A 26322-nucleotide genomic window follows, 5' to 3' on the forward strand; every position below is an offset into this window, starting at 1 on the left:
TCGTAAAAAGGTCGTAAAGGGCTGGGACTTCGGCCCTTCTAACAGCTGTGAATCGCTGCCGGCCGTAAAAAAACGGCGGCAGCGATTCGTGTCGGGATTTCGGCGGGGGGGTGGGAGAATAGCGGGAGGGCGTCAAAAAAGTCGGGAAGGCCCTCCCGCTATTCTCCCACCCGTCGTGGGGGGGGGAGAATTTCGCCCCAGGTTGTTGATTGTGTTGTTGTATTTGTTACTGTTCTTGTTGATACATCTTTAGAATAAAATACATTTAAAAAAAGAAGTCATCGCCCCCGGATTCTGCGAGGTCCACGGGGTAGTTAATCATTCCCTAAGTCCATATGGTTCTTCGTCAGAACTGGAAAATATTATGGATTTTGGAAGTAAGGGGCAGCCAGTTCTGTTGACATTTAATTGATTAATTTGTCAAATAGACTCCAGTTTATCTGACTGATTTTCAGATCAGTATGGTTAAATAGCTACAGGCCAACTTTGGTAATTATCTTAAATCAACAGAAAACGATTCTTTGCCGCAACCTACAATAGACCTTAAATCCAAAAGATGTAGGAGGAGAAGTAGGCCATTCGGCCCATCAGATCTGCTCCGCCATTCAATGAGATTCTGACTGATCTGATGTGAGAATCCTCAACTCCAGTTTCTCACCTTATCCACATAACCCTTAATTCCCTCACTGATTAGAAATCTTTCTAATTAGCCTTGAACATACTTTTTTTTTCTATAAATTTAGAGTACCCAATTATTTTTTCCAATTAAGGGGCAATTTAGCGTGGCCAATCCACCTATCCTACACATCTTTGGGTTGTGGGGGTGAAGCCCACGCAGACACGGGGAGAATGTGCAAACTCCTCACGGACAGTGACCCAGGGCCGGGATTCGATCCCGGGTCCTCAGCGCCTTAGGTAGCAATGCTAACCACTGTGCCACCATGCTGCCCCGCCTTGAATATACTTTTTTTTCTTTTTTTTTGATACATACAATTTTTCGTTTATTTAGGTCTATTTCTTGCCATATCAACAGACAGAACTTTCTCTTCATGGAGAGGGTCAGTGTGACGAGGTGGGAGGGGGTTAAGCGTGCAGGTCAAGGGCCAGCGAGCTCCGTGTCCGAGGATCCTCGGGTGGGGCGGGAGGGGGGGTTAACCAGTGAAAAACGCAGCAGGCTCGGGGTCGCCAGGCTGACTTTCAACCTTTACTCCTTGGTGGAAATGTGGAGGATCAGGTCGATGACCCTGTTGCTGTAGGCAAACTCATTATCGTACCAAGCGACAAGCTTCACAAAGTTATCGTTCAATGCAATCCCGGCACCCGCATCAAAAATGGAGGAGTGTGTGTCCCCTTTGAAGTCAGTCGACACAACCTGGTCCTCGGTGTATCCCAGGATTCGTTTCATGGGTCCTTCAGAAGCTGCCTTCATGGCTGCCTTGATGTCTTCATATTTGGCAACCTTTGACAGACGGCAGGTCAGGTCAACCACAGAGACGTTAGGAGTTGGCACTCGGAAAGCCATCCCGGTCAGCTTCCCATTCAGTTCAGGGATGACTTTGCCCACAGCTTTGGCAGCACCAGTTGAAGCAGGAATGATGTTCTGATGGGCGCCTCTACCATCTCTCCGTAGCTTCCCGGAGGGACCGTCCACTGTCTTCTGGGTGGCTGCGTAGGCATGGACAGTTGTCATCAGCGCTTCAATGATCCCAAACTTGTCATTGATGACTTTGGCCAGAGGAGCGAGGCAGTTCGTGGTACAGGAGGCTTTGCTGGCAATGGTCATGCTCTTGTCGAATTTGCCATGATTGACACCCACGACGAACATGGGAGCGTCGGCAGGCGGGGCGGAGATGACCACTCGCTTTGCACCGCCCTTCAGATGAGCTGAAGCTTTCTCGAGGGTGGTGAAGACCCCTGTGGACTCCACTACATACTGAGCCCCCGCGTCGCCCCACTTGATGTTAGCCGGGTCACGCTCCTGGAAAACGCTGACAGGTTTTCCATTGATGGCGAGTTTCCCATTCTCAGCCTTGACTGTTCCTTTGACGGTCCCGTGGGTAGAGTTATATTTGAACATGTAAACCATGTAGTTCACATCAATGAATGGGTCATTAATGGCCACCACCTCGACCTTGCCATTGGCAATGGCAGCCCTGGTGACCAGGCGACCAATGCGTCCAAATCCGTTGATGCCGATCTTCACCACGTTGCAGTGTCTGAGTCCGGGCCCCTTGAGTGCTGTGATTCAGAGAGAGGAAGGGGCGCCTTGAACATACTTAACGGCCCGGCCTCTACAGCTCTCTGTGGTAAAGAATTCCATAGATTCACTATCCTCTGAGAGAAGTAATTGCTCCTCATCTCTGTCTTAATGGACGACCCCTTACTCTGAGATTATGCCCCCTGGTCCTAGACTCTCCCACAAGGGGAAACAACCTGTTAGTATCTACCTCGGCAACACCCTGAAAATCCTGTCTGTCTCAATAAGGTCACCTCACATTCTTCTAAACTTCAATCAGTAAGGGCCCAACCTACTCAACCTCTCCGTACATGGACTTCCTAACATCCCAGCGTTGTCCCTATTCTCACCTTCCCCTGGAATTCTGCAGCTTTCTCTTTGTTCAGGGTGAATGGGCAGGATCTGGGTGCCCACCACCCATGGTCAATATAAATGCTGTTTTCCGTGGTGTCCAACTTCAAAAATAATACAAAATGTGAGAATACTCCCTGACTGCCAGGAGATATTGACTAAAATGAGAAATATAAGCCACAGAAACCAAAGAATGACAACCATCCTTGCCAGCATCAAACCCCTCTCCCCCCCCCCCCCCCCCCCCCAACATCCCCGGAATCGCTGGCATCAGGGTTCTCCAAATGGGCCTCCCTTTAGACTCCTCCCCTTCTCAGCGGAACCAGTGACCACCCGACAGGTGAGTGACATCCCACTATGGTGTGCCAAACATCCCCCTCCATCACTCCCCCCTTCACACCCCCATTCATGACCCCCCCTTCACATTCCCTCTTCTTGACCCCGCTTTCAGCCCCGGCCCCATTCAGGCCTTGCCCAGCACCCTGCCAGTGCCAACCTGGCACTGCCCCTGGTGCAATGGCAATACCAACCTGGCTCCTGCCAGGTTGGCACTGCCAGGGTGTCAGGGGCATTGTCATGCCATGTCCCTGATCATGCTGGTGGTGGAGACCAGAAGTGATTCCTCCTGGACTCACGCTGTGCTGGCCTGGGGTGGGGGATACCAGGAGCAGGGCGAATCCAGCTTCAAACCATCCCAACGCGTTCAAATGATGATTATAACCTGGTTGACGTTCAGCGAGGTGTCAGTTGCAGCGGACTGGGCACACACCTTGTTTAGGGGACTAGATTCTTCTCTTTTGGGACTAAGTCCCCCACGCCGCCAGGAAAACTGTGGTCTTTTACACCAGGAAAACTGGCGTCAAAAGGCCACAGATTCCCTGTCTTGCAGGGGGTTATCAGGCACCTGTCGTGGAGCTCGCAGCTCCAGCTGCCGATACGGCCTCCTGCACATCCGGGTCAGAGGCTGCGCATGCGCACGGTGGCGGCTACCAGCGGCCGCGCCATGCTCCATGGCGGACTCAGCCCGTGGACTTGGATCGGCAAAATAGTGCCCCTGATCAGCCGCTCAGCCGACCCGGACCGCCTGCACACATTATCCCCAGCCGCGAATGAAGCCCCCCCCCCCACCCGCCAATCGGCCCTCCCCCGACTGTGGCGGCCCTGGATTGAGTCCGTACTCCTCGAGTATGCCCATTTTCGGGGGGGGGGGGGGGGGGGAGAATTTAAAAACCGGCGCTGCTCCCAATTTCGGCGGCAAAACGGATTCTCCGCCCCGTCGCTGAGCGTGATTTCAGCGTCGAGGAGGGAATCCAGCCCAGGGTTCCTAGATAGCGTGACTTGCGCTGGGCGCAACACAGCCGGTGAATCACCCCATAACATCTCACCCACAAAGTATGAAATGTTGACCAATAAACTGACTCAAAACCTAATAAAATCAGCAATGATTGCGCCACTGAAGAAAACTGAGTGTTTCTCCGGCATTTTCAATGGCTTCTGTCTTTTAACTCTCTGAATAGTTTGTGTGCTGGGTTGCCCTGTGTGCATTGCCCCATGTAAGGTAGCTAATAGGAAAGAGAATGTCTCCCAAAACCCCGCAAACAGGAACCTAAGTGAATAGCCCGTCTATGGAAAATTTATATTTATTGTCAGCATTAATTTGAAACATTTCCTATGAGACAAAAGAACAGGGTACCAATAACTATTCAACTAGATTGAGATGTGTTGCATTCAAACACTCATTACATTCTGACAGGACATTATTGCAATTTAAAATTATTCACCATTCAAATTCTCCACTAGCACCTAATGCCCTTCATGAAGTTCATTTTCCCCGAGATGGAATGTTCTGCTTACTAATCATTACCTCAACAGACAGTCTGCTTCAGCCCTGGGGCAAATAGTCTTCATACCAGTAAAAACCAGTATTGATTTTGTTTAACAAAGCAGATAAAAGCATGGACAGCAAGAATAGATTGAGTTACTTTAGATCACAGCTGTGTTGCTGTGGCTGTTACGCTAAAATGAATGTCCTCTAATCAAACCTGCCGTGTCCTTCCAATGAACCTTTCATACATCAAAACCTAAAGCCAATGACACAATGACAATGTGAAATGTAAGATCTTCACAAAAGAAAGACTTGCATTTATGCACCGTCTTTCATGACCTCAAGGTATCTCAAAGCACTTTACATCTAATGAAGTACATCATAGAATCCCTACAGTGCCGAAGGAGGCCATTTGGCCCATTAAGTCGGCACCGACCCTCCGAAAGAGCTCCCTATCCCTGTAACCCCAACTACAGTATTCTTTTTGGACACTAAGGGCAATTTAGCACGGTCTTTGGACTGTGGGAGGAAGCCGGAGCTCCCACAGGAAACCCATGCAGACACGGTGGGAATGAGCAAACTCCGCACAGTCAACCTTATTCGGAATTGAACCTGGGACCCTGGTGCTGTGAGGCAGCAGTGCTAACCACCTTGCATACGCAACTTGGCTATCAATTTCTGCTCGGCGATTCTGCGTTGTCGTGCATCCTGAAGGCCGCCTTGAACGCTTACCCAAAGATCAGAGGCTGAATGCCCTTGACTGCCGAAGTGTTCCCCGACTGGAAGGGAACATTCCTACCTGGAGATTTTCACGCTATGTCCATTCATCCGTTGTCGCAGCCAAGTTCTGCATGCATGGGTATGGCCTCAACGGGGAACTTGGATTCGCGTCGTACGGCATTTACCCCCCCACCATCTGGCCTGGGCTTGCAAAATCCTACCAACCGCCCTGGCTTGAGACAATTCACACCTCTTTAACCTGCAATTATCCCTCTCTCTGGATCTGTAAAGACTTAATTACCTGCAAAGGCTCTCATTCAAAGTATCATCTTGCATCATTGACTTTGTCTATATATGTGTTTGTGGAACCCACCTCTTCACTCACATGATGAAGGAGCTGTGGTCCGAAAGTTAGTGATTCCAAACAAACCTGTTGGACTTTAGAACATAAGAACATAAGAACTAGGAGCAGGAGTAGGCCATCTGGCCCCTCGAGCCTGCTCTGCCATTCAATGAGATCATGGCTGATCTTTTGTGGACTCAGCTCCACTTTCCGGCCCGAACACCATAACCCTTAATCTCTTTATTCTTCAAAAAACTATCTAGCTTTATCTTAAAAACATTTAATGAAGAAGCCTCAACTGCTTCACTGGGCAAGGAATTCCATAGATTCACAACTCTTTGGGTGAAGAAGTTCCTCCTAAGCTCAGTCCTAAATCTACTTTCCCTTATTTTGAGGCTATGCCCCCTAGTTCTGCTTTCACCCGCCAGTGGAAACAACCTGCCCGCATCTATCCTATCTATTCCCTTCATAATTTTATATGTTTCTATAAGATCCCCCCGCATACTTCTAAATTCCAACGAGTACAGTCCCAGTCTACTCAACCTCTCCTCATAATCCAACCATTCAGCTCTGGGATTAACCTAGTGAATCTCCTCTGCACACACTCCAGCGCCAGTACGTCCTTTCTCAGGTAGGGAGACCAAAACTGAACACAATACCCCAGGTGTGGCCTCACTCACACCTTATACAATTGCAGCATAACCTCCCGAGTCTTAAACTCCATCCCTCTAGCAATGAAGGACAACATTTCATTTGCCTTCTTTAACCTGATATTCTATAGTTAGAGGTGCCTTTTTGCCCAAATCCAAAAACCCCTTTGGCACAATCCGCTGATTCCCCCCCCCCCCCCCCCCCCCCCCCACATTGTTGGTGATGCAAAATGTGAGGTCCCCCCCCCCATTGTTGGTGATGCAAAATGTGAGGTCAAATCAGCAGCTGTGCGTCTAGGGCTAGACCATCATAGAAGGTCATTGGAGCTCCATTATCTCCCAGACAAAGTGGGAAATCCAAACTTCCATTTAAAAGAAACAGGCCTTTGATGGTCCTTTTGCCACTAGGAAATCTCCAGGGGTGCCCACTCAGACAGCATCCGAATGAAATGCAAACATGAAATCTAATCTGTGATTGGTTCATTTATAACATATTTATTTTCCTTTAATGTTGCTGTGGTGAGTGACTCTGTTTGGAAGTGCAGATTTAACGTTGGTGATTGCTGCTGGCACATCTCATACAAGCAGGACAAATCCAGAACTTGTAATTTGAACAAATGATTTGCCACACCAGACAACACATTATTGGAGCATCGATATTGCACTCTGCTCCATTTCGGACTGGTGACCTCGCTACTGTCACAGTGTGTGTGCCGGATTGCGATAGACTGGCTTAAGATCATCACTGTTCCACTAGCATGGATTGGAAGACAGTTGCTTTGGCAATGCTTCTCCTGTTTTGCACGCAGTCAGGTATTGCTAACAAAGAGCATTGGACCTATCAAGGTAAACAAGATGTTCACCGTATCTACGATATAATTTGGCACAAACTTTAGCTCTGTGAATGTTGTCCTCTTTTTCATCAAGAGTACATGCATTAGAAGGAGGAATGATGACTTGCTTAAATATGAAAAGTGCAAAAAATCTTATATGAGTGCAAAAAATTAGGAGTGCAAATGGGAAATTTGTGGACGAATGGTTTTGAATGTGCTTGCTGAGGTTTTGTGTCCTCTCCCTATTGTTTGCTAGAAGGAGACTTGAATGAAGTTCACTGGAGTTTGAAATATCCAGCCTGCTCTGGCTCCCACCAATCTCCTATCGATATTCAGAGGAAAAAAGTAAAGTTTAATGCGACTCTATCCCATATAGAGTTACGTGGATTTGACGGACCACATGAAGGACCGTTCCTAATGATCAATAATGGGCATTCAGGTATAGTACTCTTTTATGCTACGTTTTAACAATAAAATGACCCTTTATTTAATTTTTTAAAAATCTACAATACTAGTATGAAATGAAATGAAAATCGCTTATTGTCACAAGTAGGCTTCAATGAAGTTACTGTGAAAAGCCCCTAGTCGCCACATTCCGGCACCTGTTTGGGGAGGCTGGTACGGGAATTGAACCGTGCTGCTGGCCTGCCTTGGTCTGGTTTCAAAGCCAGCGATTTAGCCCAGTGTGCTAAACCAGCCCCTTTTTAGTAGGGGCAAAGGGTCAAATTTGGAAGATGTGCAGATGACCAAAGTGTAGAATAAGGTAAAAGAGACCGGTATTATTACGGGGAATTAAAAACAGACCGTGAGAGGGAGGGATAGGGGGCAGAAATCCAACATAAATCAACAGATGTAACTCGAGGTTATAGCAAGAATAAAATTCTAAAACTAAAAGCTCTGTATCTGAATGCACAAAGTATTCAAAACAAAACAGAGGGCACAAATTTGAAATAAGTCAGTACGATTTGATAGCCAGTACAGAGACAACAGAAACATGGATTAGGAATTGAGGACTAGGTGGAGGGTTCCTCTGTTAGTTAATGAAGGCATCAGCACAATAGAGAGGGGGTAACTAAGTTCAGGAAACCAAGACGTGGAAACGGTTTGGGTAGTAAGGAGAAATGACGAAAGCAAGAAGTCACTTATGGGGGTCATGTACAGGCTCCCTAATAGGAACCACATGATAGGGTGCAGCAGAAAGGAAGGAATAATTGGAGTTTGTCAGTAAGGCAGGCTAATAATAGATTTTAATTTACATATAGACTGGAAAATTCAGAAGGGCAAAGGTAACCGAGATGAAGGGGTCAGAGAATGTTTTTGGGAGCCAACCAGAGAGCAGGCTATATTAGACCTGGCATTGTGCATCGAGATTGGATTAATCAATGAGCTCAAAGTGTGGGCAGCACGGTGGCACAGTGGTTAGCATTGCTGCCTCACGGCGCTGAGGACCCGTGTTCGAATCCCGGCCCTGGGTCACTGTCTGTGTGGAGTTTGCACATTCTCCCTGTGCCTGCGTGGGTTTCGCCCCCACAACCCAAAGATGTGCAGCTTAGGTGGATTGGCCAAGCTAAATTGCCCCTTAATTGGAAAAAAATAATTGGGTACTCTAAATTTTAAAAAAAATAAAAAAAAAATAAAAAATGAGCTCAAAGTGAAGCTCCCCTAGATAACAGCGGACATAATACGATGGAATTTCACATTCGGTTTCAGGGACTATGGCCGGTGATTTCTGGCCTTCCCTGTTGGCCGGATCACCGAGCCCCACCAGAGTAGACATCCGCCGTGGATTCCCTGGCAAAGCGCCGTAGACTTTCGCGGAATCGGAAGATCCTGCCTGTGGCCTACGATGAGCCGCCTCTGCTGTGGGGAAACCCACTGCGGCTGGATAATGTATGTTTCTAAACTTAAATAAAGAAGATTATGAGGGCATGAAAGCATAGCTGGTGAATTTGAGTTGGCAAATTAGGCTAAGGGATTGGTCAATAGAGATGCAGTGGCAAACATTTACGGCGACATTTCAGAGTCCACAGAACAGGCACACTTCAAGGAGCAAGAAAAAGTCGAAGGAATGGGCACGTCGTTTGTGGTTATCGAGAACCATTAAACTTAAAGAAAAAGCGTATCATTGTGCAGAGTCAGCTGGAAGCTCAGAAGATTGGACAGAATATAAGAAACAACGGCAGCACGGTCGTGCAGTGGTTAGCACTGCTGCCTCACGGCGCCGAGGTCCCAGGTTCGATCCCGGCTCTGGGTCACTGACCGTGTGGAGTTTGCACATTCTCCCCTGGTTTGCGTGGGGTTCGCCCCCACAACCCAAAGATGTGCAGGGTAGGTGGATTGGCCACGCTAAATTGCCCCTTAATTGGAAAAAAAAATGAATTGGGTACTGTAAATGTATTTTTTTAAAAATATAAGAAACAGCGAAAGGATGACTAAAAATTTAAATAGGAGGGAAAAATTAGAGTACAAACGAAAGCGTGCCAAAAATATAAAAACAGATAGTAAAAGTTTCTCTGAATATTAATAAAAAGAAGCAAGGAAACAATTTGAAAATTGGTCCAATAGAAAGTGAAGCTGGAAAATTGATCATGGAAAACAAGGAGATGGCAGATGAACTGGAAAGGTATTTTGCATCTGTCTTGACTGTGGAGGACACAGGTAACATCTCAGAAGCAGCTATAAACCAGGAAACGGAAGGGGAGGAGGAACGCAGGAAAATTACAATCACCAGAGAAGTGGTACTGAGCAAACTGTCGGAGCTGAGCCTGACAAGATCCGGGGTTCTGACAAACTTCATCCTAGGCTCTTAAAAGAAGTGGCTAGTAGGATAGTCGATGCACTGGTTTTAATTTTATAAAACTCACTCGATTCAGGAAAGGGCCGATTAGATTGGAAGATAGCAAATGTAACTCCATCATTCCAAAAGGGAGGGAGACAGAAAGTGGCAAACCACCGACCAATTAGCTTAACGTCTTGTCACAGGGAAAATGTTAAAAGCTGTTATTAAAGAAGTTATCGCAGTTCAAGGTAATCAGGCAGAGTCAACATGGTTTTGTGAAAGGGAAATCATGTTTAACCAACTTATTGGAGTTATTTGAGGAAGCTGTGGACAAGGATGGATGTACTGTACTTAGATTTGCAGAAGGCATTTGACAAAGTGCCACAGCAAAGGTTATTGTGGAAAATAAAAGCTCATGGTATATTGGGTGACATATTGGCATGGATTGAAGATTGGTTAGCTGGCAGGAATTAGAGAGTAGGCAAAAATGGGTCTTTTTCAATTAGCAAAGTGTAATGAGTGGCGTGCCACAGGGATCAGTGCTGGGACCTCAACTGCATACAATTTATATAAATGACTTGGATTAAAGTATAGTTGCCAAATTTGCTGATGACACAAAGATAGGAAAGTAAGTCGTGAACAGCCATCGTTATTCTGTACATGAGCGCCAGAGAGCTGAGCACAATCTCCCACATGTTGCTGCCAATGCTGTGGAGGATCAGGCTTCCTGATCTGGGCAGGAGGGAGTCTAAAGACTGAAAGTTGCCAGCTCAAGGGGCTGACTGCATGTCACTCAGAGAGAGAAGGCGGGACAGATATCTTTGGGCAGGGGAGGGGGCAATATTTGATTCTCTATTGGGCTTTAAGCTATTGGTCAGCACAAGTGGATAGCACTGTGGCTTCACAGCGCCAGGGTCCCAGGTTCGATTCCCCACTGGGCCACTGTCCGTGCGGAGTCTGCACGTTCTCCCTGTGTCTGCGTGGGTTTCCGCCGGGTGCTCCGGTTTCCTCCCACAGTCCAAAGATGTGCAGGTTAGGTGGATTGGCAATGATAAATTGCCCCTTAGTGTCCAAAAAGGTTAGGACGGGTTATTGGGTTACGGGGATAGGGTGGAAGTGAGGGCTTAAGTGGGTCGGTGCAGACTCGATGGGGCGAACGGCCTCCTTCTGCACTGTATGTTCTACGTTCTATGTTCATGTACTGGGTGCCCAGCTGCATTGAGTATTACAGCACAACAGAAATAAGGTCACAAGATGTTTACGGCTCAGTATCCACGGTACATGTTGGTTTTTGTCTGCCTCTGAATTAGTGTCCTCTCACATTCATGCAAGTCAAACTCGTCCAACCAATTGGCCATCATCATATATCCCACATGGGTCCCAGGAGGTTGTTTAGGGATGTCAACCTCCAGGATCATGAGGAAAAGGAGTGTTGGGAGGGATTGAGTGTCCCAGGATGGATAAGTAAGTAAAGTTTTGTAGTCCCAGATGACCATAGGCTGCTTTCCCCTTTGATGGGGAGAGCTAACTGGTGGTGATTTATACTGAGGGTCACCACACCTCAGGCGAGGGGCAAGGTTGAGAAGTCATGAATAACCTCAGCCGGTACGGGAATTGAACCCGCGCTGTTATGCCTGATCGGTGCTTTACTCAAAGCTTTCCACCGAGGTACTGCCAGGGGTCACGGGAGGGGGTGGGGGAGGGGGGGGGGGGGGGCGTGACTCCAAATGGCCTGACTTCATTGGATGTTGATACTGCAAAGCAAGACACATGGGTTCAGTGAAAGGGAGGAAAACGGGAGAAGGCATTTAGAACTCACTTGAAATAGGTCATATGGATGAAGATTCAGTGGATCCTCATTTCTGGGGTGCAGACCAACCTCGCTTTGACTCATGGTTCTCTCCTGTGCCTCCCCTCCGATCTCCACTGCTCTTTCTTCAGAGGGGGTTAGGAGACGGACCTTGGGCATCATTCCCCGAACTCTTCTCCTTCCCCCTTTGTAGCTTCCCCTTGTTAACTGTACACAGCTGAGCCGCCGTTCAGATGGGTTGGACAACCGGGGACTCCAATTCGGCGCAATTCACATGGGGGTTAATTTATTGCACTCGAACCGGTTTTCGCTCCTGAAATTACACTTTGCAATTTTGGGGCGAAATTCCACCTGGAGCTTTTGAATATTTTCAAGGCAGAGGTGAATACAATCTTGGTAAACAAGGGGGTGGAAAGTTATTGGGTGATAGATGGGATGGGGTAACCTTTTGGTATTGCACCTAAGAGGTTTAATTTTTATATGTGAATGTGAGCCATGAATATTGGCACGCTATTCAGTCATGGAGAACAAACTAGTTAAATCCTTTCCTTAAACCACAAACCCTCTTAAAGATTGTAACGTTTTCGTCGGCTGGCCTGATTTATATTACAAGAATACTTGTAGCTACAAAAGATTTATTAACATTAACTGTGGGTTAAATATATACAAAATAACAGATGAATAATAGCATAAACATGCACAAGCAAGCTCGCTTTCTCAACTTCCCAGTCAGTCTGATGTCATCTGACTCTGACAGTCACTTATATACTAATGGGACTCCTAGTGGTCAGTCGGTGAATTACAACACAACCATGATATTACTATACAGGGCTGGGATTCTCCCTTACCCGGCGGGGCGGGGGGGGGGGGGGTCCCGGTGTGTTGGAGTGGCGTGAACCAGTAAAGGTCTCCGCACCGTTAGAGGCCAAGCCCTCACATTGAGGGGCTAGGCCCGTGCCAGAGTGGTTCCCGCTCCGCCGGCTGGCGTGAACGGCCTTTGGCACCACGCCAGCCGGGGCCAAAAGGACTTTGCCGGCCGACGTAAGTCTGCGCATGCGCCAGAGCGTCAGCAGCTGCTGACGTCATCCCGGCGCATGCGCAGGGGAGGGGGTCTCTTCCGCCTCCGCCATGGCGAAGGCAGAAGAAAAAGAGTGCCCTCACGGCACAGGCCCGCCGGCCGATCGGTGGGCCCCGATCGTGGGCTAGACCACCGTGTGGGCACCTCCCGGGGTCAGATCGCCCCGCGCCCCTCCCCCCCAAGACCCCAGCGCCCGCCCGCGCCGCCTGCTCCCACTGGTAAGGTAGGTGGTTTAATCCACGCCGGCGGGGGAAGGTTGACAGCGGCGGGAATACGGCCCAACGCGGGCCAGAGATTCGCCGCGGGGGGCCCTTCGACCGCCGCGATTCCCGCCCTCGCCGAATCTCTGGTGGCAGAGAATTCGAGACACGGCGGGGGCGGGATTGATGCCTGCCCCGGGCGATTCTCCAACCCGGCGGGGGTCGGAGAATCCCGCCCCAGATTTGTCAGAAAGGGGATGAGGAACATAGGGAATAGGAGAACCCATTTGGCTCCTTGAGCCTGCTCTGCCATTCAACCCGATTATGATTGATCTTTTAAGCACGGTAGTACAGTGGTTAGCACTGCTGCGTTGTGGTGCTGAGGACCCGGTTCAATCCCGAGTCCAGGTCACTGTCCGTGTGGAGTTTGCACATTCTCCCCGTGTTTGCAGTTCGGTTCCAGTCTCCCCGTGTTCGGTTCCAGATGCTGGCAGAAGGTACCCCTGGTTCTAAATGCTGACAGACGGTACCCCTGGTTCTAGACATTGGCAAAAGGTAACCTTGGTTCTAGATGTTGGCAGAAGGTACCCCTGGTTCTAGATGCTGTCAGAAGGTACCACTGGTTCTAGATGCTGTCAGAAGGTACCACTGGTTCTAGATGCTGTCAGAAGGTACCACTAGTTCTGGATGCTTGCAGAAGGTACCCCTGGTTCTAGATGCTCGCAGAAGGTACCATTAGTTCTAGATGCTTGCAGAAGGATCCCCTGGTTCTAGATGCTCGCAGAACGTACCCCTGGCAGGAGCTTCCATCCTGCATCAACCTAATTGAGCTCGAAGAATGTTTTATTTTTCAATGAGATCACCTCTCGTTGTTCGAAACTCTGCAGAGATGGAACTAACTTGATGGTGATGAGAAACTAATGGGTGCGATCGAGCGGTCACGTTGCGCCTGAAAATCAGCTCTTCGATTATGGGCGGGATCACTTTTAGGCAAATCTGCATATTAGAGCGAGACAGCTCTAATATGCAGATTTGCCTCGCTTTAATATGCAATATCCCGAGGCAGCTGAAGAGTTGGGATCTAGCCCCTTCGTCATGGAGACCTCAGGCAACGCCATTCAGTACTGGTCTCCACAAATGGGGACCAGTGGGGGTCTCCCAGGGGATCAGAAGCCCCCAGGTGCTTGCCCTCTGAGCAGGGTGGCACCCTGACACTGGTGCCCTGGCAGTGCTGGCCTGGCATCATGGAAGGGCCACCTGGGTACCAGGTTGGCACTGCCAATGTGCCACACTGGCATTTTTGGCACAGTGGCGATCGGGCCAAGGGTGCCCTGCAAGGTGTTGGGGGTGTGTTGGTGGGCCTGGGAACCCCCTCAGAATGAGTTGGGGCTGGGTGGGGAAGGGGGGGGGGGCATCAGGGGTAACGTTAGGGGCTGCAGAGATCGGAGCTCCTCAGTGCAGAAAACGGGGGCTCTGTGCTACCTCGGCCGTGCGTTCCCCGCTGAGGCTCTATATCTAACCGGGTTAACATAGAACAGTACAGCACAGAACAGGCCCTTCGGCCCTCGATGTTGTGCCGAACAATGATCACCCTACTTTAAACCCACGTAACCCGTATACCCGTAACCCAACAATCCCCCCATTAACCTTACACTACGGGCAATTTAGCGTGGCCAATCCACCTAACCCGCACATCTTTGGACTGTGGGAGGAAACCGGAGCACCCGGAGGAAACCCACGCACACACAGGGAGGACGTGCAGACTCTGCACAGACAGTGACCCAGCCGGGAATCGAACCTGGGACCCTGGAGCTGTGAAGCATTGATGCTAACCACCATGCTACCGTGAGGCCCCTAGTTAAATAGTGTTGTGTTTCTCAGCACTGAAACGGGATCACCATGGGACTTTGTTCCCATTTAGTTAAATTGCGCTCAATGTTTCTGCTCCCATTCCAGGGCACTATAATGCCCATCAGCTGTCTTAACTGTGATTCCAAAATTAGCATAGTATGTGTCAGCTTATGTTTCAAATGTTACACAATGTTACACAGCGATATGGGCTTAGAGGCTGCACAAAGCAGCAATTAGTTTTTTATTGATCCATTGCCTCTATGTTACAGTATCGAGTGAACAGTCCAATGTGATTGGTCCAATTAGGAACACGAGGAAGGGCTATTACGCAGGAAGAATAATAGGACAGCAGCTTACATTTATCAGATACCGTTGATATAATAAAACATCCTTGGGTGCTTCACAAGAGCATTATAAAACAAAGTTAGACAAAATACAATCGGGATGAATAACAGTGGCTGGGAATGTCTGCCGGTGGGGAGGGAAACTGGTGGAGAATCCGACGGGAGCCCGCAAGCGGCTTTTACATCGGCAGGATTTCCCGCTATAATCGTCTGCCCCCCCCCCCCCCCCCCCCCCCACTCCAGCCAATGACATAATGGGGTTCCCGGTATGAAAGGTCGGGAACTCCAGTACCAGACATTTACATCTAATTAGCACACTTCCTCACTCTATTATCCCCCCCCCCCATTAGATAACCTATAACCCCCCCCCCAATGACATCACATGGGGGGGGTCATAGGCGGCAGTACCCGAAAGACGTGCTGATAGACCATTTTGAAATTCTGAGTTCTCCCCGTGTACCCGAACAGGCGCCAGAATGTGGCGACTAGGGGCTTTTCACAGTAACTTCATTGCAGTGTTAATGTAAGCCTACTTGTGACAATACAAATTACTTTATTTTACCTTTTTTTTAAATAAATTAAAAAATACATTCAGTTTTTCCAATTAAGGGGCAATTTAGCGTGGCCAATCCACCTACCCTGCACATCTTTGGGGGTTGTGGGGGCGAAACCCACGCAGACGCGGGGAGAATGTGCAAACTCCCACACGGACAGTGACCCAGAGCCGGGATTCGAACCTGGGACCTCGGCGCCGTGAGGCAGCAGTGCTAACCCACTGCGCCGCCGTGCTGCCCGACTTTCTTTTACTTTACCATGGCACTGGCCCCCTGGCAGTGCCCCCACAGTGTGACGTCTTGGTACCCGCCTCCTGAATATTTTTTGACCGAAGCAGGAAAAGCGGGCAGAGGAGCCAGTGGGCGGCACAACGCTTTCCCAGCCGGAGTTGACACTTGGTTTAAAGATGATAAAATTCCGTCCGGTATCACAATTACCGGCATTGTTTCAAACAGAGAATCTGAATTCCCGACTCACTGACAGAATGAGACAGGGTGAAGCATTGCAGAATTCTTTTCGGCAGCGTAGGACTTCAGAAAGTATACCCCACTGTGTCAAATCAATGATTTGTACATTACTCACAGCTTGATGAAAAGATTCAGGTCGGGCCACGGCATAGTACCATTTTCTCAATCTTTCTGTTAATGCACTTTTGGGAGTCAATAATAATGAGTATTTATTGAGCACTTAGTGGACTGGAGAGGAAGGTCACACATTGTTGTCACTGATAGCGAAGCATGTTTAAAAAAGAGCACGTCCCTGTGCATTCAGCTCCTGTAAGTGAACCGAGCATTGCTGTGCACAGACGAGAGACAGCCTAACAGCCTACCCTTGACGTTCAATGGTATCATTATCGCTGAATCCCCACCATCAATCTTCTCAGAGGTTCAGCATTTACCAGAAAATCAACTGCACCAGTCACATGAATGCAGCTACTGGAGCAGGTCAGAGGCTGGGTATTCTGTGGTAGGTGACGTAACTCCTGAACTCTGAAGCCAACAAGACACATCGGGTGTGTGATGGAATACTTCCCCCTGGCTTGGTTGCAGTTGCAACAACACTTAGTCAACACAATACTATTCAAGGCAAAATAGTCTACATCGATTCCGTTAACCCAAACACGAAAATGAAAATGAAAATCGCTTATTGTCACGAGTCGGCTTCAATGAAGTTACTGTGAAAAGCCCCTAGTCGCCACATTCCGGTGCCTGTTCTGGAAGGCTGGTACGGGAATTGAACCGCGCTGCTGGCCTGCCTCGGTCTGCTTTCAAAGCCAGCGATTTAGCCCAGTGAGCTAAACCAGCCCCAAGTGAGCTAAACCAGCCCCTGCCTCCACTCCATCCACTCCCTCCATCCTTAGTGTACGGTACCTGCGGTGTATATTAACCAGGGCTGGCACTAACAATGGTTAGCACTGCTGCCTCACAGCATGAGGGGCCCGGGACTGTCTGTGTGGAGTTTGCACGTTCTCCCCATGTTGGCGCGAGTTTCCTCCCACAGTCCCAAGATGTGCAGGTTAGGCGGATTGGCTGTGCTAAATTGCCCCTTCGTGTCCAAAGATGTGTAGGTTTGGTGACGTTAGGATGGTACAGTGTGCTCAGTAGGGTGCTCTTTCAGAGGGTTGGTGCAGACTCGATGGGCCAAATGGTCGCCTTCTGCACTGTAGGAATTGTATGGTACAGGATGCACTGCAACAGCAACTGGCCAAGATCAAATGTCTCCAAGTATCCCTTCAAGCTACGCACCGTACAGATTTGGATCTTTATTTCCATTCTTTCATCATCACTGGTTAAATTCCTAGAACTTCCTCCCAATTAGCACCTTCACCACATGTACCGCCAGAAGAAACTTCATCACTCATTTCTCAAGGATAACTAAGTTGGACTAAATTGGCCGTAGCTTTCACAGAGCTGGCACGGAGACGATAGGCTGAATGGCCTTTCTGTGCAATAAAATTCAGTGAGTCCATGCTGGGGTTGGGCAGTGAATCATTTAGCAAACATAAAACATATAATTCCATGAAGTGTATTGAAGTAATGTCCAGAAATGTCAACATCCTCAGAATCAGTAATATAAAAAGAAAAACTGATAAGGGTGACTGTGTGGAGTCTGCACGTTGTCCCCGTGTCTGCGTGGGTTTCCTCCGGGTGCTGCAGTTTCCTCCCACAGTCCAAAGATGTGCAGGTTAGGTGGGGTTTAAAAATTACAGGGATAGGATGGGTGCTCTTTCAGAGGGTTGGTGCAGACTCGATGGGTCAAATGGCCTCTTTCTGCTCTGTCGGGCTTCTAACTATGATTCTAGGAGGAAGATTCACTCCCTGGCCTTCGATGAATAAGCTGATCTCAGTCTTGCGAGAGTGCTGCAATTAGAATATAGAATTTACAGTACAGAAGGAGGCCATTTGGCCCATCGAGTCTGTACCGACCCTTGGAAAGACCGTCCCACTTAAGCCCGCACTCCCACCCTATCTCCATAATCCCTCCTATCCATTTTTGGACTCTAAGGACAATTTAGCATGGCCAATCCACCTGACCTGCACATCTTTGGACTGTGGGAGGAAACCGGAGCACCCGGAGGAAACCCACGCAGACACGGGGACAACGTGCAGACTCCGCACAGACAGTGACCCAAGCCGGGAATCGAACCTGGGACCATCGAGCTGTGAAACCACAATGCTAACCACTGTGCTACCGTGCTGCCCAGTGTCCTTAGCATTGGATTGGAATTAATCAGCTCAGGTTCTTACACCTGATTGATCTCCAGTAACCCCTCCTGATAAATGGTTCTGTAAGGATTGGATGAAGACAGAGTGGGTTTTGACTGTGATATGTCTCCATCCACAGCGATAACTTGCGCTGCCACTTCCCACCTCTGCTCCCCAATTGGAACCTTCTGCCCTCTCTACCCTATTTTGTAGCACCCGCCCCCCAAAACTCTTGCTGCTTTTTTGCGTATGCAATATTTTTTCAATCTGCTCCCGAACTCATCATTGCCTGACATCTGGTTCCTCTCTGTCTCGAGCCATCAGACATGATTTTTGTCAAAGGCATCAGATAAATAATTACCATCATTGAAGGCAACAGTATTTGCGAAGGTAGTTCTGTGGTGACATAGTTAGATATTTAAAATTAATTCAGAATATTCATGAAGATACTAATTAGCTGACAGTGTCTGGGCTCAATACACTTTGTGGAAATATATGTTTGCCGTGATAAAGAATTATCTATTAGTCTGTCGAGATGGTTCTGGGTTTTGGAATTGTGTGCTGCTATGTGTTACATACATGTAAGGAAGATGCACTTTTAAAACCAGTAACCTTGCGCATTTCATTCTCATAGTTGCGATAAACTTGCCACCCTCCATGTTTATCAGCAAAGGATTGTCACATCGTCATACAGCGGTTCAGATGCATTTCCACTGGGGTGGCCTTGACCTGGAGAGCAGTGGCTCAGAGCACACAATTGATGGCATACGATATGTGGCAGAGGTACAGTGAATTCCTTTAGCTTACGTCCACCTTTCCTACATTGCAACAGTGACCACTCTTCGGGAGTACTTCATTGGCGGTACAGTGTTTCGGGCCCTCTTGAGGTTGTGAACGATGCGGCATAAATGCAAATCTTTCTTCTGCTTTTATAATAATAATCACTTATTGTCACAAGTAGTCTTCAATGAAGTTACTGTGAAAAGCCCCTAGTCGCCACATTCCGGCACCTGTTCGGGGAGGCCGGTACGGGAATTGAACCCGCGCTGCTGGTGTTGTTCTGCTTTACAAATGAGCTATTTAGCCCACTGTGCTAAACCAGCCCCTGGTTCACCGGGAATGTGCAGTTGAAACAAACGCCTTGCAATTTTGCGAGTACTCTTCCTGTCAGCCAATCACTCAATAACATTGACAGTATAATCTGGTTATTATATAATTCAAAAACACAAACTCGTTAATATATAAACAGTGTTGAAAAATACATATAGTAACTGATTTTAAGTTTTCCAATTGAAACCTGTTTTGTCCTTACCATAAAAGGGATGGTACTTTGCCTGTCTACAACTTTAACACAATGATGGAGCTGAGTGGTCTAGTGAGCTATTATATTGTCCTTTCATTGCTGCACCCACCTTTGAACCTAAGCCACGCTTCAGGATGAAATTCTTTCTGTCCCATTCGAAGAGCACCAAGTGAAAGTTTGACCAGACCCCCCAGCTTTTATGGGAACGGGACTATCCACAAGTTGGCACTTGGAGAGAGATTATTGAGAGAAGCCAGGAGGTGGCTATTGTGGGAATTGGGAAAATGTCATAATGGTTGGATGGTGGGAACGGTTACGAAGTTAGGCTCGTGGACTTTGAACGTGAAATTCCTTCTGTTGGCGAAGTAATTGACACAGTAGCGTCCACATGTCCGCTTTTTCCTAGTCAAAGCCACTGGGTAGGGATGAAGGACAGGAACGCGGGTTGGAGTTTTCCTCTCCCTAGCCCAGGTGTCTTCACCCGGAATCTCCTTCGCTGGAGTGACTTAGTGCTACACTTTGCCCACTTGGCTTTCAGGGAGCATAATGCAAGCGCTGTAAGTTCAATATAATGGAATGCCTTTGAAATAAATGACTCATGTCATTTGATTAAGTGCCTCAGCCTTGACATTTGATCAGCATATTATTGCATCACATTGTCCGACCAAAACGCCTTCTTTTTATATACCCACTAATCAATCATCATTCTGAAACGTTGACTGCTCGCACTGCCTAATAAATGATTTTATCTGAGTGATTATGCCAGTGAGTTCAAGTAGAACCTTGAACCATAAAATCAGTTTGGAAAACTCGTCCAATCCTGACCAAATTTACAGTCCAATTGTCATTGCACTTGAAGTGGAAACCCAAATTTTTTTTTAACCGTGTTACCCACATCACAACCAATGCCTAATCCTCTTCATTCATCATCGCTACATTGGGTCCTGGTCCAGCAATGTCTCGATTTTAAAATTCCGTGCTCAATTCCTCCATGGTCTTACCCCTCCCCATCTCTGTAATCTCCTCTAGCCTAGCAACCCTGCCACAACTCTGTATTCCTCTAACCCTAGCCTCCTTTGCATCCCCCACTCTTTCACACCACTATTGACGAACCTGTGTTCATCTGCCTTGGTCCCAAACTCCAGAAGTTAGAGGCGCTATATAAATGCAAGCGGTAACGTATTGGGGCTGCGACTCATTAATGCTTTCCCGTCACTTTTCACTGGCGTAAAGTTTGGGGAAATGGCAGCCGACTCCCTCAGTACCGTGGCCTATTAACCCGTCCTCGTTAGACAGTGAAAGCTGATGCATTTCTGCCTCCACGCAATATCCACGCGCGCATACGCCCTCCAACTCACTCAACACCAAATTAGGAGGAGAAAGGGGCCCGATTATTATTTCACCTCGGTAGCCTGGCAACGCTGGGGCCAATTAGAGCACCCACCGGCACCCCAGCTGAGATCAGACAACTCAATCCAGAGCTGGCTTTGTACCTGGGAGATTTGGCACAGCATGGGCCTGCTCTCTTACCCAGTGAGCCACTGGGAGGAGTCCAAGGTAATCCCAGCGTCAGTGAGCCGTGATGATGTGGGGAATTAAATATTACCACCAACTAATAAAATCGACACAAACTTGTGCTCAGCAGCACCACCTTTCCAATAAATTATCTAATTTCTAACCTGGACCTGCAACATAATTGTTTAATCAGGAATCATTTGTTGCCTTTGTTCGCCGAGAAATTAAGTTCTTCATTTTAAATCACGCACCAATTCAGATTGAAGTTCTGTGAACGGAATTGCGTAATGAGCCAGCGTTACACTCCAACCTCCAACGCAAAGAGTAAAAATCCCACTTCCCCAGTTATTAGTTGTGATTGTGTCAACATAATGTTTTGCGCTTCAATTCGCTCCACTCGTTTGCAGAAGGCAACACTGTGCAGCTGTGTGGTATAATACCACGGATAATGCTACCTTTACTGGACCTCATCTCCTTGACTATTCCTCGCGTTATACAGGGTTTTGGTGAGGCCACACCTGGAACATTGTGTGCGGTTTTGGCCTCCTTATCTGAGGAAGAATGTTCTTGCTCGAGAAGGAATGCAGCAAAGGTTTACCAGGCTGATTCCTGGGATGGCAGCAGGGACGTTATGAGGAGAGGTTGAGTCGGTTAGGCTCGTGTTCGCTGGAGTTCAGAAGGGTGAGTGGGGGATCTCATAGAAACCTACAAAATTATAATATGACTAGACAGGGTAGATGCAGGAAGGCTGTTCCCGATGGTGGGTGTGTCCAGATCCAGCGGTCTGAGGATACGGGGGAGATCATTTAGGACAGAGAATTCACCCAGAGAATGGTGAGCCTGTGCAATTCGTTACCACAGGAGGTTATTGAGGTCAAAACAGCATGTTTTCAAGAAGATGTGTTGGGCAGGCTGGGTCGGTGTGGACTGCGTTTGATGCAGTGTAGCGAGAGACAGACTTCCAACACTTGATGAGATGCAACACGATTTTATTTAACATCAAAACTATTTTACATGTTCAACTGTGGGTTGACACTATGCTGACTTGACTGGAGACCTGATGCTAGCCTGACCAGACTTGGCTAGCTCACGAGCTCTGACTGTCTCAGAGGCTGGATCCCGAGAGAGCGGGAAAACTGGTGCCCTCTGGCTTTATAGTGGTCGTGTCCTGTCTGGTGATTGGCTGCTGTGTTCTGTGTGCTCACTGGTCATCCTGTACGTCAATCACTGCCTGTCTGCACTCCATCATATACATGGATGTATATTATGACAGCAGCAATATAGAATTCGGGGTGAAGGGGATCAAAGGATATGAGGGGGGGTGGGAAGGCAGAATCAGGCTATTGAGTTGGATGATCAGCCATGATCATAATGAATGGCAGGACAAGCCCGAAGGGCTGAATGACCTCTGCCTGCTCCTATTTTCTATGTTTCCTGTCCTCACCCAGTGTTCACATTCATTTCCAGCCTGGGGACACCATAGACCGGGGTGGGCAAACTTTTCCGTGCAAGGGCCACATTCAGAAATTCACAATTTTAAAGGGCCGCATAGTATATTAAGTAAAATAATTGATATTTAAAATAGCCAAAATAAAAGGTTTTTAAAGAAAAAAAAAGCAATTAATTTTTATTAATTAATATTTTAAAGTAGAAACTTCACATGAAACACATGTTGTGCCGAGCAATGATCACCCTACTCAAGTCAATGTATCCACCCTATACCAGTAACCCAACAGCCCCCCCCCATTAACCTTAAAATTAAACTTCAAATTATGACTTGATCTTGGTGGGCCGCATAAAGACCTTTGGCGGGCCGCATGCGGCCTGCGGGCCGTAGTTTGCCCACCCCTGCCATAGACCGTTTGGCTAACCCAGATGTCTTCGAGTCAGCATAGACCTAGATGGAAGTTATGAGTCATTATGACAGAAAAGGAAGCCATTCAGCCAATCAAGTCGATACTAGCCAATGACTCAGTACCAGCTTCATGTAGTATGGTTAACACTCTGCCATCAGTGGGTTTTGAACATTGGACTGACACAATTGTTTCATATTTTGTTTTTCAGTTGCATATCGTTCATTATAATTCTGACAAGTACAGCAACTTCTCTGAAGCTTCTGATAAAGCAGATGGATTGGCGGTGCTTGCATTTTTTTACGAGGTACGGTTCAAGGTTTCTGTGAAAGAGGCTTTGCAGTGCTCCAAACCCTACACTGGTGTGCTGAATCACAATCCTCGTAATTCACACTGTGTTATGTTGTATGTGTTGTGTCTCTGTAAGCTCGGTATACGGGCAGTTGCGCGGCTCTGCCCATAGGGGGAGTTTGTACTGGGCTCCACCCATGGCTCCGCCCATGGCTCCTCCCACTAACTGGAAGTATAAACATCTGCAGTTGTGAGCCTGCTGCCAGTTCATCTCGTCGCAGGCAGGCTCAGTTGAAAGACTATTAAAACCACTGTTCACTTCCAACCACGTGTCTTGTAAACTGATGGTCGCTGACATTTTAGTACAGGCATAGCAACAGGCATAACCAGATGATCACCATTTAGGTCCCCATCATGATGAGGTGCTTCAGTTTGGCGAATGGAAACGGTTATGTATTTGCATTAATTCCTATTAGCTCCAGTCAAGCTCTGTTGTGTTAATGTATTCACCAGAAGTGACGAAACAGAGAGAGGAGAACAGCCACGCTGGAGATAAAGCACTGTAAATAAAGCTCCGGGGACAGATTCTCCATTCCTGAGACTAACACACTCATCCCAGTCAACAACAATGCACTGGTTGCGCTGGAGCGCGCCCATCCTGTTGATGGGACAGCTGGGGCCAGAGGGTTCCTAGGGGGGCTGGCCCTCACTGGGCATGATCCAAACATGGACCAGTCACAATGGCACTTGTGGGAGGGGGGGGGGGGTGGGTTCTCTCAGGCCATTAGAAGCCTCCAGGTAGTCGCGGACAGGGAAGGGGAGGGGGAGGGTGGGTTCTCTCAGGCTATTAGAAGCCTCCAGGTAGTCGCGGACAGGGAAGGGTGGCTCCCTGGCACTCCCTCTGGCACCTCCGCGCCTCAGCACTGCCAGCATGTCAGTCTGCTTGCCCCAGGGTGGCCACGTGCCAGATTGGCACTGCCAGTGATCAGACCCGGGGTGGCCCTTACCAGGTCGAGGGGGGTGTTCCCGGGGGGGGCCTTCCCGATGTTGGGGATGGGGGAGGGGAGGGTCAGAAACAGGACGGGGCTGAAAATGGGGTGGGGGAAAAGATTGGGGTAGCCAGACTAAACAAAATGGCTTCCTGATTTGCGAGGCACCTTTCCTGCTGGGCCCGGCAGCAGGAAATGACTCAAGTGTGGCCTCGGTGGAGAGAAACTCACCAAAGCCAAAATAAACAGCAAAGTGCCGTTGAATAGCAGGGTGCTCATCGGCGCTGCAGCTGCCTAGAAATACCCCGCCAAACGCGCCCAAAACTGAACATAGATTGATTTCCGTTGAACCATGCCCGCTGTCGTTGCCAAGAATAGCAGCAACCGGACTCCTTACATTCACTCTTTAAGGGACACAAATTCTTCCAGAATGTTTTTAGTCCTTGAAGATGAACTATTTGCTGTGATTAAAGTATTTATGACATGTTTAGAATCGTATCAGTGACATTGACTGAGGGAGCGACTTGGGTCGTTACTGGGTAAAGACAAAGGAGATTTGTCTGGTAATATCTAAATTTTTTTTAAAAATAAATTTAGATTACCCAATTATTTTTTCCAACTAAGGGGCAATTTAGCGTGGCCAATCCACCTACTCTGCACATTTTTGGGTTGTGGGGGCGAAACCCACGCAGACACGGGGAGAATGTGCAAACTCCACACGGACAGTGACCCAGAGCCGGGATCGAACCTGGGACCTCAGCGCCGTGAGGCGGTTGTGCTAACCACTAGGCCACCGTGCTGCCCTAATATCTAAATTATACTCGTAATGATTTGGCACCTCATCACAGTGAAATACCGTGATGTCCCTCAGGTTTTGAACGGCACTGGGCAACCAGAACAACCATGCTGCACCAACAACATCCTAAAACAGCCAAGCTGTTTTTTTTCCTGGTATTGGTTGAGAACAGAACATGGAATCACCTTGCGAAGGTGCATCTCATTATTGGAAGATGTCAAAGGAAGGAAAAATGCAGCTTCCTTCTCGTTCTCTTGCTGGAGAGTCACTACTCTGTGTGTGGGACATTGTCCTGCATGTGGGAGAGAATGGAGTCAAATCAAACCAACGGTGTATTTAAGAACGGAATTAATGATGATAAAAGGGAAACAGCTGTAAGAAAACATATAAATGAGAGTGTTTGAAAGCTGGCACTATGAAGGTAATATTGCCATACACTACGTGTTGCTTACAGTAGTAAGAATCATATTAATTTCATGGATATTACTTTTGGGGCTGGTTTAGCACACTGGGCTAAATCGCTGGCTTTTAAAGCAGACCAAGGCAGGCCAGCAGCACGGTTCAATTCCCGTACCAGCCTCCCTGAACAGGCGCTGGAATGTGGCGACTAGGGGCTTTTCACAGTAACTTCATTTAAGCCTACTCGTGACAATAAGCGATTTTCATTTCATTTCATTTTCATTTGAAGTGCGCGGGGACATTAGAAAGAGCTGTAATTAATTACAAAAGAGGTTGGTATTATAATTTACACATCTACATTTAAAAACAGCTCAAAGTGCTTCATGGCATAAGATAGAGATATGACGGGCGGGATTCTCCGTAGCCCTGCGACGAAGTCGGGATTGGCGATCGGGCAGAGAATGGCTCCCGACGCCGGATTCGGGGCAGGCGCCAGTTTGACGCTGGTTCGTGATGCTCCGCCCCCCTCCAAATCAACATCATTGGGACACACGCCGAACGCAGTCGCAAAGCCGCTGGCGCATCATCAGCCAGCCCACCCGATGGGCCGAGTTCCCAACGGCACGGGCTACGTGTGGTCCCAGCAGTCAGGAACCAGCGCGCCGGCTGCGGCCAATGTCCATCGCTGCCACACTTGGCCGGGATCCGTGCCGCTAGCTGGGGAGCCTCTTGCTAGGGCTGGGGGGAATGGTGGGGGCAGGCCAGGGGGTGGGCTGTGGGGTCGGGGTGGGCGGGGTAAGGTTCCAGAATGGCTGGAGCCATGTTTTCCAGCGCACCCGTGCAGCTCATCAGCCCTGCGCAGGCGCTGCCCGGGACCCGGCGATTCTGCGGCCATT

At 48.4% G+C, this 26322-nt stretch overlaps 2 protein-coding genes across 3 annotated transcripts in view; one reads left to right on the forward strand and one right to left on the reverse strand.

Annotated features, from left to right (window-relative positions):
* Positions 1 to 999: 999 nt before the first annotated feature.
* On the reverse strand, positions 1000 to 2257 carry LOC119979638 (glyceraldehyde-3-phosphate dehydrogenase-like). Its single transcript, XM_038822156.1, has one exon. The coding sequence runs from the start codon at positions 2084 to 2086 to the stop codon at positions 1205 to 1207; it is 882 nt and encodes a 293-aa protein (XP_038678084.1). The 5' UTR covers positions 2087 to 2257; the 3' UTR covers positions 1000 to 1204.
* A 4202-nt stretch (positions 2258 to 6459) lies between these two features.
* ca6 (carbonic anhydrase VI) overlaps positions 6460 to 26322 on the forward strand; it is a 37096-nt gene continuing 17233 nt past the window's right edge. Inside the window, exons 1-4 of one of the 2 annotated variants that reach the window (XM_038773513.1) lie at positions 6460 to 6971; positions 7215 to 7397; positions 18915 to 19063; positions 23163 to 23258. In XM_038773513.1, the coding sequence (XP_038629441.1) occupies positions 6884 to 6971; positions 7215 to 7397; positions 18915 to 19063; positions 23163 to 23258 (516 nt within the window). In that variant the 5' untranslated portion in view covers positions 6460 to 6883. Of the gene's footprint in view, positions 6972 to 7214; positions 7398 to 16030; positions 16178 to 18914; positions 19064 to 23162; positions 23259 to 26322 lie in introns of those variants that run through there. The other variant, XM_038773514.1, reaches the window with a different exon arrangement.

The sequence above is a fragment of the Scyliorhinus canicula genome, chromosome 16 (genome assembly GCF_902713615.1).
Source record: "Scyliorhinus canicula chromosome 16, sScyCan1.1, whole genome shotgun sequence".
Taxonomy (NCBI): domain Eukaryota; kingdom Metazoa; phylum Chordata; class Chondrichthyes; order Carcharhiniformes; family Scyliorhinidae; genus Scyliorhinus; species Scyliorhinus canicula.